This window comes from Elephas maximus, chromosome 10 (genome assembly GCF_024166365.1).
Source record: "Elephas maximus indicus isolate mEleMax1 chromosome 10, mEleMax1 primary haplotype, whole genome shotgun sequence".
NCBI classification, from domain to species: Eukaryota; Metazoa; Chordata; class Mammalia; order Proboscidea; family Elephantidae; genus Elephas; species Elephas maximus.
Window position 1 is genome coordinate 69,560,801 of NC_064828.1, and position 12,901 is coordinate 69,573,701.

The window sequence follows — 12,901 nt, forward strand, 5'->3', positions numbered from 1 at the left end:
TGTATCCTGTGGTTATTGTATGACTTTCATTTATTTCCCTAGAAAAATGAAAATATTAAAATATCCTATTATAAAGAAATATTTCTTTACTAATGAAAGCAAAATATTAAAATTAAAATATTTAATAAATATATTACAGAATTTTAATGAAATTTATTAAGCTATTTTTCCTAGTTATTAAAAATATTCTATATTCTGTAAATGTTCTTTTGGACATTCCATTTAAGTCTATCTAATACATCTACGCACTAGAATGCTAGAAATATGTTTTTTAACTCTGTGCTTTAAAAAACAAAAACTCAATTACACATGTATTAAATAATGTATCTTAAAATTTCAAAGTCAATCCCCTATGTTCAAAGCCATAGAAGAATAGATTTTTTTTCTTCTGCCACAATTTCTAAAATCTCTGGAAAAATGCAGATCAAAAATAGAGCTAATTTTTTTTTTTAACACATCCTTAATCAAGTTCTCCTGGAATTCTTCCACACTCATTGGCTTTCCCCCTAAACCTACTTTTCCTAATGTAGATACATACTGTAAGTCATCTTTGATTCTTTTCTTCTGTCCTCCACATCCAATAAAGCAATAATAATAATAGATAAGTCTTACTGGTTTTATCTGTCAAATGCTTCCTGAATCTGTCTCCTCTTCATTCCTGTGCTAGCTGGCTAATTCAGGCCTTCACAATTCAGATTAATGCAGTAGCCTGGCTTCTGCTCTCTTCCCTCTTCTAATCCATGGCACATATTCCTAACAGTTATCTTTTTAAAAAACACAGATATGTTCATGTCATTTGCCTACTTAATTTTTAATTGTTCTCTGTTGTCTTGCTGATAAAGTCTAAACTAATTGGCACAGCATTTAAGACTCTTGATAAACTAACCCTAACCGAACCACTCCACTTTTACTTGCCTTTTTGGATGGACCACACATCCTGAGCTAAACTCACACAGTCATCATTCTATTCAGTGAATATACACAGTGACTCATGCCTCCATACCATTGTACATGTGTCACTTCTGCCCGACTTCATGAAATGCTCCTTGCCTTTTAAAGCACAGTTGAAATGTAACCTCCTTTGAGAAACCCTCTTAAAGGTGGTAGAACAAAGCATTGACTCTGGTGGCCTGAGAGCATAGGTTTGAATTGACTCACTTTCTAGAGGTGAGTCAAGTTAACTTCTCTGTAGCTCAGTTCCCTCATCTGTAAAATCAGGAATAATTACAGTAGCTATTTGCCAGTTTTAAGTAAAATAACAAATGTAGTTAGAAAGGTGACTGAGACATAGTATTCAACAAAAGGTAATTTCAAAAATTTTAATTGTCTACCCCCCACCTCCTGGCAGACTAAAATGTAATAAGAGCTCATTCTGGCTATCATAGTACCGGGTTTTACGCTACTGTTACAGTAATTACACACCCACCCACACACACACACAAACCAAACCCGTTGCTGTCGACTTGATTCTGACTCACAGTGAGCCTATAAGATGGAGTAGAGCTGTCCCAACCCAGATCCAGCCCACATATAGACTCTTTCTCACATGAAGCCTGTATTACGTGATGTGATGGTTAAGATTGTGTGTCAACGTGGCTGGGTCATGATTTTCAGTCTTTTTCGGCAGTTATATAATGTTGTGATCACTTCCCTGTTGAAATTTGATATGTGATCACCCCCATGATGCAGTCTGCTGAGTGGTACCAGCAAGGGCAGGGCCTGTGGCAGCTCACCATCCCCTCAGCCTTCATCTCTCCACCCTCTGCTGCCTACTTCCTTCCTGCTTGCCTTGCCAAGGTTTTTGGCTTGTCCTGGTTCCTGCAGCTGCCCCTTGTTCATCCGACCTCTGGTTCTTGGGACGTGAGCTAGCAGCTTACCTGCTGATCTTGGGTTTGCCAGCCCCTGCAACTACGTGAATTGGGAGAAGCCCTGTAGTCTTGCCTACCAATATTGCGTATCGTTGACCTTCACAGCCTGTGAACAAGAGCCCTCCTTTCAGGCATGCTGATCTTGGGTTCACCAGCCCCTGCCCACGTGAATCAGGAGAAGCCCTATCTAGATCCACGGACTTGGGATGTTTTAGCATCTACAACTGCATGAGCTGCTAAACCAAAAAAAAAAAACCAAACCCATTGCCATCGAGTTGATTCTACTCATAGCGACCCTATAGGTCAGAGTAGAACTGTCCCATAGAGTTTCCAAGGAGCACCTGGCAGATTTGAACTGCCAATCTTTTGGTTAGCAGCTGTAGCACTTAACCACTACGCCACCAGGGTTTCCAATACTTGATATAAATATGTTTTCAAGTGCTTTACTGGTTTTGCTTCTCGAGAAAACCCAGTCTAAAACACTTGACATGTGTTTTTATTTTTTGACCTACAAAATGACACTGGTATGATCATTTTTCCTTTAAATTTTGTTAGTAAAAATATCATATTTGCATTTAGTGCTTAATGGTCACATTTCCATTCACACATTAAGTTCTCTGATGTAATCTATCATTAAATAGCAATTACTCATAGTAGCAAGGATACATTACAGAAACACATATGGTATGCATTTCAAGTTTAATTCCTTCAAAATTGAAGTTCCGTTTCCTTGGCATAAACACTTTACCCTCCTCAATCAGCCTTACTAATTAACTAAGTTAGTGTAGAGTAAAAGAAAACACACCAAAAAAAAAAAAAGGAGTAGTTATTTCTGAGTGATAAAACTATGAGTAATATTTTTTAGAATTGTTTCATCTTTACATGTTTTCTAATGACTGTTCTCACTCCCTCAAGTTGGTCCTAAAGCCAAAGCCACAGTGGCCAAGTTAGGTGAGATGGGCATCTTCCTGTGGGGGGAGGAGGGAGGCCCAGTATATGGGGTGTTGGAGCTCAAGTGGGGTGAGCAGGTGGTCACACAGTGGGGTGGGGAGAGTGGCAGCAGAAAGAAGAGACTGGTTTCAGAAAGAGGTATCGATCAAATAAGTAAATATATTAAGGAAAATGGGATCCAAGTTCCCTACTGTTGGAGAAAGGATTTAAAAATATACAAAGGGAGAAAACTGGAATGGAACCTTTGGTATTAGGTTGGTGGTTCAAACCCACCAGAGGCTCCGAGGGAGAAAAGAACTGCTCCCATAAAGATTACAGCCTAGGAAACTCTATGGGGCAGTTCTTCTCTGCTCTACGGTCATAATGAGTCAGAACTGACTCAATGGCACACAGAACATATACCAAACCAAAACCCACTGTGGTCGAGTTGATTCCAACTCATAGCGACCCTATAGGACTCTGCAGGATAGAGTAGAACTGTTGCATGGGATTTCCATGGTTGTAGATCTTTACAGAAGCAGACTGCCACATCTTTCTTCTGCGGAGCAGCTGTGGGTTTGAATTGCCATTGTTTTGTTAGCAGCCTAGCACTTTAACCACTGCACCACCAGGGCTCCTTATTACACACACACACGTGTGTATACTTAAAATGTGTGTATTTTATGTGTGTATACACACACACACACACACATATACATAAATCCCCCAGCACTGCTCACTGAGAGTGGGAGCAGTGACATCCAATCATAATAAACACTTCTCATGACCAAATCTTGGTCTCTAACTATCAATTTCCACTCAAAGTTGGAGGAATGGCTGATTCTAGAGTTGGGCAAGCCAAGTACAAGATAAACGTGGAAAATCCTATAGTGCCAGAAAGTAAGAAAGTACATACAGAATAATGGAGACAAGTCAAAAGGTCACAGGAGCCACTTGAAAGGGCTCCTACTGGCTAACTCTGGGACAATTCCAGGTTCAAAATAAATAACAAATTATAGTCCATTGAATAGTAAGCCATAAATTCTTGCCAATATTTATAAAAAATTGAAGATCTGATTAGACACAGAATATATACGCATAGCTTCAAATTGTCTCCCTACAAAATACATAATTACAAAGGGGAAAATGGTAACTTTCCTGTGGAGAGACTTGACAGGTAGTACCTTAAGCAAGTGATCAATATGAGTATCATCAGAAGTGGGACAAAGTGAAATGGTGCTCCCCCTGATAGGATGCCATGAGAATATAGAACAGTGTCTGTAATATTCCTGACAAAGAAGCACAACCTGAATCTAATCATGAGGAAACAGATAAATCCAAATTTAGGGACATTTTACAAAATAACTGGCTTATAATCTACAAAAGTGCCATGAAAGTGAAGGAAGGACTGAGAAACTATTCCAAAGTAAAAGCAACAGGCACTATAACTTAAGGCAACACAAAATTCTGAACTGGATTCTTATAAACATTATTGGGATAATTGGTGAGACTCGAATGGGGTCTGAGGATTACACGGTGGTAATATATCAATGTTAAGATCCTGATTTTGATGGTTGTATTACTGTTACATAGGAGAATGTCCTTCTTTGTAGGAAATACGAAAGTATTGGAGGGTGATAAGTCATCATGACAGCAACAACTTACTCTCAAAGGGGAAAACATTTATTTGTACAATATTTACAACCTTTAAGTTCGAGATGGTTTAAAATTTTTTCTTTAAAAAAGCAGAATGCAGAAAACCAATTAAGTTCATATGTTTTAACTCAAAGAGTTGATAGAGGAATTAGATGAGAGAAATCATGTTAAAAAGCATAATTTTAATTATGATGAACTTAGTGCAGCCCACTGTGCATATATGCATTCTTCAGAACTTTTAGTTTGGTCATTAATTCTCCCACAAATTTTTCTCACACATCTTTTAGAATCTGATTTGAATACACACACATGCACTCTATTAATCAGGATACTGACATGTTCATAGGTAGGGTTTTCTTCAGCAGAAAGAAGCTATATGAATTCTATTTTTAATAAACCCCAAACCCACTGCCGTCGAGTCGATTCTGACTCATAGCGACCTATCAAACAAAAATGTAGATAATACTATAAAAATAACTTCTCCCCCTTGTGGCAAAAATTGAAAAACACATTCTATTGGAGAATAACACAGGAAAACCTTAGAGCCAGCACTCGATAGGACTGCCTTATTTTCCGGGGTCTTGAAAGTTTTCCACCTTTGACAGGGTAGTCTTACCACTTTTTTATTGCTCGGCTTAGTGAAAAATATTTGAGTTTTTCTTCTCTGACAGGTCTCCTTCTGCCTTACACAGGTTCTGGCTTTTGCAGGTTTTACTGTAATACAGAAACACTTAGTATTATTCCTTATAAAGTATTTCCACATACTTTACCCCCATGTTATTCTCTAAATAGCATATTAAAAAAAAACCTGTTGCCACTGAGTTGATTACGGCCCATAGGGATCCTATAGGACAGAGTAGAACTGCCGCATAAGGTTTCCAAGGAGTGCCTGGTGGATTCAAACTGCTGACCTTTTGGTTAGCAGCCATAGCTCTTAACCACTACACCACCAGGGTTTCCCAAATAGCATACAGCATTTACAAACAATATACTCCGATGTAATTTCAGTTTTCTTTAGGTCAACATTGTCCAAATTCTATTGGACAACATTCTTTATAGCAAAAAGCCACAGATTTAATAGAATTGCCACAACAAAGAGCCAGAGTTCAAAGGAAACCAAGTTACCAACAACATAAAGGTTAAAATGATAGGCAGCATCTGGAGCAAAGAAGAATGAAGAACACCAAAGACGTAGGGAAAATATTAGCCCAAGAGGCAGAAAGGGCCACATAAACCAGAGACTCCATCAGCCGGGGCCAGAAGAACTAGATGGTGTCTGGCTACCACCATTGACTGCCCTGACAGTGAACACAACAGAAGAGTCCCTGATGGAGCAGGAGAAAAGTGCAGTGCAGAACTCAAATTCATGTAAAAGGACCACACTTTACGGTCTGACTGAGACTAGAGGAACCCCAGAAGACATGGCTCCTGGACTCTCTGTTAATCCAGAAAACCATTCCCAAAGCCAAATCTTCAAAGATTAGACCGGACTATAAAACATAATACTCGCGAAAAGTGCGCTTCTTAGTTCAAGTGGGTACACAATACCAAATGGGCACCTCCTGTCTGGATGTGAGATGAGAAGTCAGAAAGGGATAGGAGCTGGTTGAATGTACACGGGAAACTAGGGGTGGAAAGGGGGAGTATGCTGTCACATTATAGGGATTACAACTAGGGTCATATAACAATATGTGTATAAATTTTTATATGAAAAATTAACGAGCTGTAAACTTTCACCTAAAACACAATAAAAAATAAAAAATCATAGGTAGGCAAAAAGGGATATCCTCAAAGGAACCTGCTTATTTAAGATTACAGGGCATTAGGAAGCTTTCCCATCCCTGAAAATTTAATCTAAAAAATTTGAAAGTCCACCATTGGAGATTAATTTCTTGGAGTTGGTTCTGTCCAATCTTCAGGCTTAGTTTATTGAGATACACTGGAAAGGGTGAGATATTTTCTTTCATTTAAGATTGCCAATGGTGAAGTAGCTCATCTGAGGTATAAATGAAACTTTACTCATTCCGCATTCCTACCCCATTCTGAACCCTCCATATTTTTTACCTAGCCTCCTAGTAAGTCACCAGTTACTGATAATTCTACCTGACCTTCCACTAATTATAAAGTAATTTAAGTGATTTTTGAAGGTAAATTCATTTGTTTCACACTTTTAAATGAAAAGTGGCTCAGTTGGATACTGTCTCTTAAACACAGTAATATAAATATTAGTATCTTGGCTAAAATGAATTATTGACAATTTTAATATATGTTGCACAATACATATTAATATAGAAAAAGACACGTTAGCAGCAGCATAATGTTGAGCATGTTCTAATCCATTCTACCTGCTCAAATGTTAGTGCAAATAATTATATATTTGTAATGCATCACTGCTATCTAGCACAAATCTATGCCTTCTGAATGAAGGTCATTTCTCTGAGGTCATTTGCTATATGAAGTATATATTTAAATTGGCCTTGTATGGTGGGAAACCCTGGTGATGTAGTGGTTAAGAGCTACGGCTTCTAACCAAAAGGTCGGCAGCTCAAATCCACCAGGCGCTCCTTGGAAACCCTATGGAGCAGTTACTATAGGGTTGCTATGAGTCAGAATCAACTCCACAGCAGGGGGTTTGGTTTGTTTTTTTGGTACAGTGTGGCAGACTGCAGCCTTCTAAACCACTTTGTCTCTCCCCTCAAAAGTAGATATTTGATCACAAGAACTGAAGTTTATTGGTACATCCCAAATAATAGTGATAAAGTATATATGGCCTAGTTTAAAACTATAAATCTTGTTAAGCCCGGGGTTATCAGACTAGCAGCTCCAAATCACCAATTAAAATTCTTATTCTCTATTTCTCTCCCATACACACTTGAGAGTTTTTTCTCCAATAAATGTGGAAAGACAAATGTTTGATCAGTGGTAGAAATAAAAGTTAATAGTTAAGGCAAGTTCTAAAAAATTTACCATGCAAATTTTAATTATATGAAAACGACTACTGGTGTTAATACCACTGAGTACATTTTGCCCTACATTTTCACCTCGGCATTAGCCATTTAAAAACTACCAATGCACTAAATTTTTAACAGAATTTGCAAACTTATGGCATTTAAAAGTCTGTTTTTGAAGGTACAAATACTGATTTCCTCATTTCTTCCAAGGTTGTTATTTACAATGACATGGTACAAAATACCTGGACTGTTTCTATTCTGAAATTGTGAAACAGTACTATGACTGTATAAAATAATACTCATTAAAAGAGAAATTTTTGATGGACAGATTTCTCTTTGGTTCAATTAATTAAACTGATTTGGTTCAATACTCAATCAAAATTTCATGACCACTTATAACATCTTAAAACCAAATTTAAAAAGTATGACCACACACTGGAGAAATTAAAAAAAAAAAAAATCCATTTGTAAATCAGATACAGACCTGTAGACCAACTTCATAATCTAAACTGTACAATGAGAACCAAACATTGGATGAAAATTAGATCAAGGAAAACTAATGACTATCAAACTAAAAAAAAAGAACCTACTTAATGTCTCATAAGGATACTGTACAAATCATGAGTGAATCAGAAAGATTTAGGTTTCAAGTTGAGTTTCTTACTAGCTGTAGGCCTTGAGCATGTCTCCTCAACTTTTTATGCTCAGGTTTTTCATCTGTCAAGTGGAGATAACAGTATTCAACTCCTAAGGCTGTTTTAGAATCAAATGAGGTAATATATGCAGAGGGTTTGGTACAGTACCTGGGACTTATGTCAACAAATGTAGCTATATACCCACTCCTCACTGATTGACATGGTTAGGTTCCAAACACCAGGTTATGTGAAAATTTGTTATGCGAAAATGGAGGATGACTACACCATTACATAATCTCCAAATTACATAATTATATAACTGCCAAACCACTGACACATAACCTTAACCATAACAGCCAGCGTTACTCTCGCCTCACACCTCGGCATTCATTACTGCCAGATGTACATCATTAATGCACAAAATAGTTGGATAGTAGATTTTTTACTACTGTTCTAAATGCAAAATGTCAGATAACAAGATAAGTCAATGGAAGCCCTGGTGGTGCAGTGGTTAAGTGCTACGGCTGCTAACCAAAAGGTCGGCAATTTGAATCTGCTAGGCGCTCCTTGGAAACTCTATGGGGCAGTTCTACTCTGTTCTATAGGGTCGCTATGAGTCGGAATCGACTCGACGGCAACGGGGGTTTAGGTGTAATTATCTTTATTACACATTAAAAGAAAAAATATTTTTGACTTTTTACTTAATGTAGGATTATTTTAACAATATGGATTGGCCTATACTTCCAAAGTACACAATGCATTACAGGACAGATCTTCTCAAGAAGAGAAGTACAAGAACTAAATATAGTTAAATTGGATGAAAGCACACAATATGCTTTGTAAATCAAATTCTCCATTAAATATCAGGAGAATTCAGTATGCTTCTAGGAAATAGCTCATACTTTTGAGAAATCAGTGGGCAATGTGTGGGTAATATGCATAGTATTTTCACACTAAAAAAAAACTCCTGAGTTTTTTGAGTCACCAACAAATTATCCACTGAACGAGCCTTGCTGGCTTTCACATAAAGTTCAAGTATTCCTAGGCACTACCTTATAAACAAGACCACCACAAGGAGTTTTGTGACATTTCAGAAACCAAAATTTCTTTTCCTGGATACTTGTAAATATTGAATATCATAGGTGAGAAAAAGCATTTTAAGGAGCAGTAAACTCTCCCCTTGGAATTGATCCACTGAATGATAATTATTTCAATGTGGGCCAGAAATTAAATATTTAAAAGTGAAAGGGGAAATAAAATGGTCTAAAACATATCATAAATTAACCTATTTTAAAAGCTCTTTTTAAAACCAGGATGAACCTAGGGACTTGCAACCATGGTGGTCCTCAAAAAGAAGCCAATAATTGTCTTACAATGGTCAGACAGCCACCTATCTGAAGATTCACTCAGCTATTATTTTATAATTCTTTGTGACAGCTACTCATCTATTCTGGTTGACTATCACGTTCAATTATCATAGTTTAAAGAAGCTGGATTTTCTTCTTAGGCCTGTGCCCTGTATTTCACTTTCTGTACACATAAAACATTCTTTATTATATATGAACATAATGTACTCAAGTTTTGGGGGAAAAAATCCAGTGTTTTAGATCATGGTTTCAATGTTCAGCACATTATTAAACATTTCATGTTAGCTCACCTGGAACTGTGGAATATTGCAAAGATTCCTCCTATTTAAATGTTGGTTAACCAAAACCAAAACCTGTCGCCGTCAAGTCGATTCCGACTCATAGCGACCTTATAGGACAAAGCAGAACTGCCCCATAGAGTTTCCAAGGAGTGCCTGGCGGATTTGAACTGCTGACCTTTAGGTTAGCAGCTGTAGCACTTAACCACTATGCCACCAAATGTTGGTTAAAGTTACTAATACATGAAGTTCCATTGTCTCTACTTAAAATTTTACCATGCACATACTAAAACACAATTTACTTAGTGATCATCTTGAGTCATAAATTTTGGGCAAAATTTTGTGATGGCTATAAATATGAAAACTACTTTAAAAATCAGAATACAAAGAATGCATATTACCTCACAGAATACATTTTTTTTTTTTCTTAGATAAAAATAGTCTGTTTAGGTTAAATTTCTAATCTTGCTTACATAGTCAAGAATTTTTCTTCTAAAAAAAGAAATAAGGACCATCTTATATTTAAATAAAAATAATTTGTAGAATTCAGTATGGATATCTTTAAATACAAAAATGGAGTAAAACAAAAAAAAAACAATTAGAGGGAATTTGTTTATTGAACAATAATGTTAACACTTCTAAGTATTCACTTAAGAATTTTCTTTGTCACTGCCCTGGTCAATAGACATAATGGAAAATATTGCACAGAACTCAAATATGAAAATAATAATAAAATATCTAAGCAACAGTATATGCTTTACATTTTAAAAATGAATCCAAACAAACAAAACAATTTGAAGCGCTTCTCTGATTTGGAAGTCTTAAAATGTTATTTCATGTTTTATTTGAAAAATTTTTTTTTTTTACAAATTGACACTGTTCGTTACAAAGAGTTCAAATGGCCAGTAAAACTACTGCCTTAAAATTGTTGGCTTTAAGTAACAGAGGTATAATTTGAATTCACACCAGAGCTTTCTAAAATGGCAATAGTATACGTACGACTTTCTCTAGCTTCCAAAACCTGTTCTGGCTCTCCCTTAGGTAAAGAATAGAAAACTAGACAACCTAGTTCTAAAGCTACCATGATTTCCTAGAATGTTTTGACAAAAGTTGGCATATTTCATTTCCCTTGCCTGCCTTGATAACACTGGGTTAAACAGAAAATGAGGAAAATTCATTAGATAGTAAGTTAAATGGTAGCTAGCTCTGGACCTGGAAGTTTGGTAAAGTTGACGACCATTTAGAAACAGATTTTCAGAAGAAAAACGGTTTTCCAAAATTAGGCTCAAAAGCCTACATTCGAAAAAAAAAAAGGTCAAGGATGAATTGAACATTAAAGTTTATGTGTTCCTAGAAGACTCTGAACGAGAACACAATGGAAGTTGAAACAATACATATAGTTTAGAATGCATTCTTGCAGAACAAGTTTATGGAGTTTACAGAATCCCAGCCTATCTAAATTTCCACTTGATGTTCAAAATTTTATAGGTGATTTATTCTATCATGATATTAAGCCAATTCAATTAACTACATCCAATAGGAATCATTTCAAAAATGCCTTGAGAAAGACAATGACAGAAACCACAGATATAAACAGCAGCTAGTTTTGCAAAGCTCATTTCCAAACAAAATGTTATCAATTCTAAGTTCCTCTTAAAATAGAAGATTACCTGCATGTTTAGCCATGCCACCTTATTAAAATTTAGCATTAAGACAGAAGTCTTAAAGGACTGCACTGTGGCTAAACATTGTCAATATTTCTCAAAGCATTTAGACTATACCTCACCTTTTAACTTCGCCTGTTATATTAAAATTATGAATAAGTGTGGCCTTTTAATTCATGTCCTCTTCATCTTAAGTGAAATATAAAATAAGGTAGTTTTATTTCTTGTTAGAGTTGGCTTAAAATCTATTTACCAAATAAGAGATAGCAAATTTTGTAAGTTTTACCCAGAAAGCAGCTGTATGTTGATCTGCTCCTAATATCTACATAAAATATTTCATCGTTTTAGTTTAGTTTATAACATTTTCCTTGGGACAGTATTATTGTCACACCCCAGAAAAAATTCAATCAACCAACTACAGAAATTATGCGAAATTGTTAACCCTTTGAAAGAGGCAAAAAATTCTTTAGGAAACCCTAAAATAGATTAATAATTAACAGCACTGAAAAGGTCATTAAAAATTGATGAATAATAAGTGCAGTTTTGCTGTACTTCACCCATTATTAATGCAAAATGGGGTGGTGACATTTCCAAATAGAATATGTTAGAGAAGAAGAACTGAAACACCGGTAACATCTCGTTTACCTTCTGACACCAACATTTTCCAGGATGAAAACAGTGACATGTAGTTTCACAGAATTTGAAAGTTTTAAGTTCAAGAATGTGACAAAAATTGAACTTAAGGGGAAAAATGAAACATGGCTAGTGGTGTCCAAATCTCAAATAAAATCTCAAGAGTGAGTATGGCTGCTGTTTTCTTCCAGAGAGGCATTATTCCATAAAATGTTGGCTGCGTCACAAAGGATCTCCTGTGCTTTCTATCAGCTGAGGCCTGCCAAAGTACAACATGTTTCCCTTGCAAATTCAATCTCAGCTGAAATGTCGAGCAAGGCGGGCAGATCTATAGTCAGCACGAAGTTGTACGAAGGAGTGAAGGATGTTCTTGTCCAGATTAGCAAGTTGTTCTCCTGAGCAGACTTGCTTTAAATTATCTGGGGCAACTACCAGAAGGTTGCAAAGTGCATGCAGAGTATCAAAAAGCTGTAATACCAGTGGAATCTGAAATGAAAGAGGATGTAGAGAAAAATAACATTGGAACAAAATAATTTCCAGCTCTCTAATTAGTCCGTAGATTCTTTCACTTATATTCTATCAGTCAGGATTTACTAATGTAGGAGTTCGGTAGATTAGAATTTTTTACAGTTCCTGAAGCTTTAAAACTCAAAGATTTTAGAAGTTATATAAACATAAAAATCTTTTGCAAAGATTAATAGTGTATCAATTTTCTTCAATAATAACAATCAGTTATACTTTCATACACTAGGACTACTTATGAATGAATAATACAGCATTTTAAAAAAATAATTTAAAGATTAGGGAAAAATGATGAGAGAGAGAGTAGAAAGAACATATAATTTCACTGATGTGTAACATACATGGCATTACCCATGGAAGACAACAAGGCCATTTAGGCTGCGGAACTGAAATATGG

At 36.1% G+C, this 12,901-nt stretch overlaps 1 protein-coding gene across 1 annotated transcript in view; it reads right to left on the reverse strand.

Annotated features, from left to right (window-relative positions):
- Positions 1 to 10,285: 10,285 nt before the first annotated feature.
- The window catches only part of EXOC5 (exocyst complex component 5), a 57,152-nt gene continuing 54,536 nt past the window's right edge, over positions 10,286 to 12,901 (reverse strand). The window contains exon 18 of the mRNA XM_049898064.1: positions 10,286 to 12,468. Coding sequence (XP_049754021.1) covers positions 12,280 to 12,468 — 189 coding nt within the window. The 3' untranslated portion in view covers positions 10,286 to 12,279. The remainder of the gene's footprint in view (positions 12,469 to 12,901) is intronic.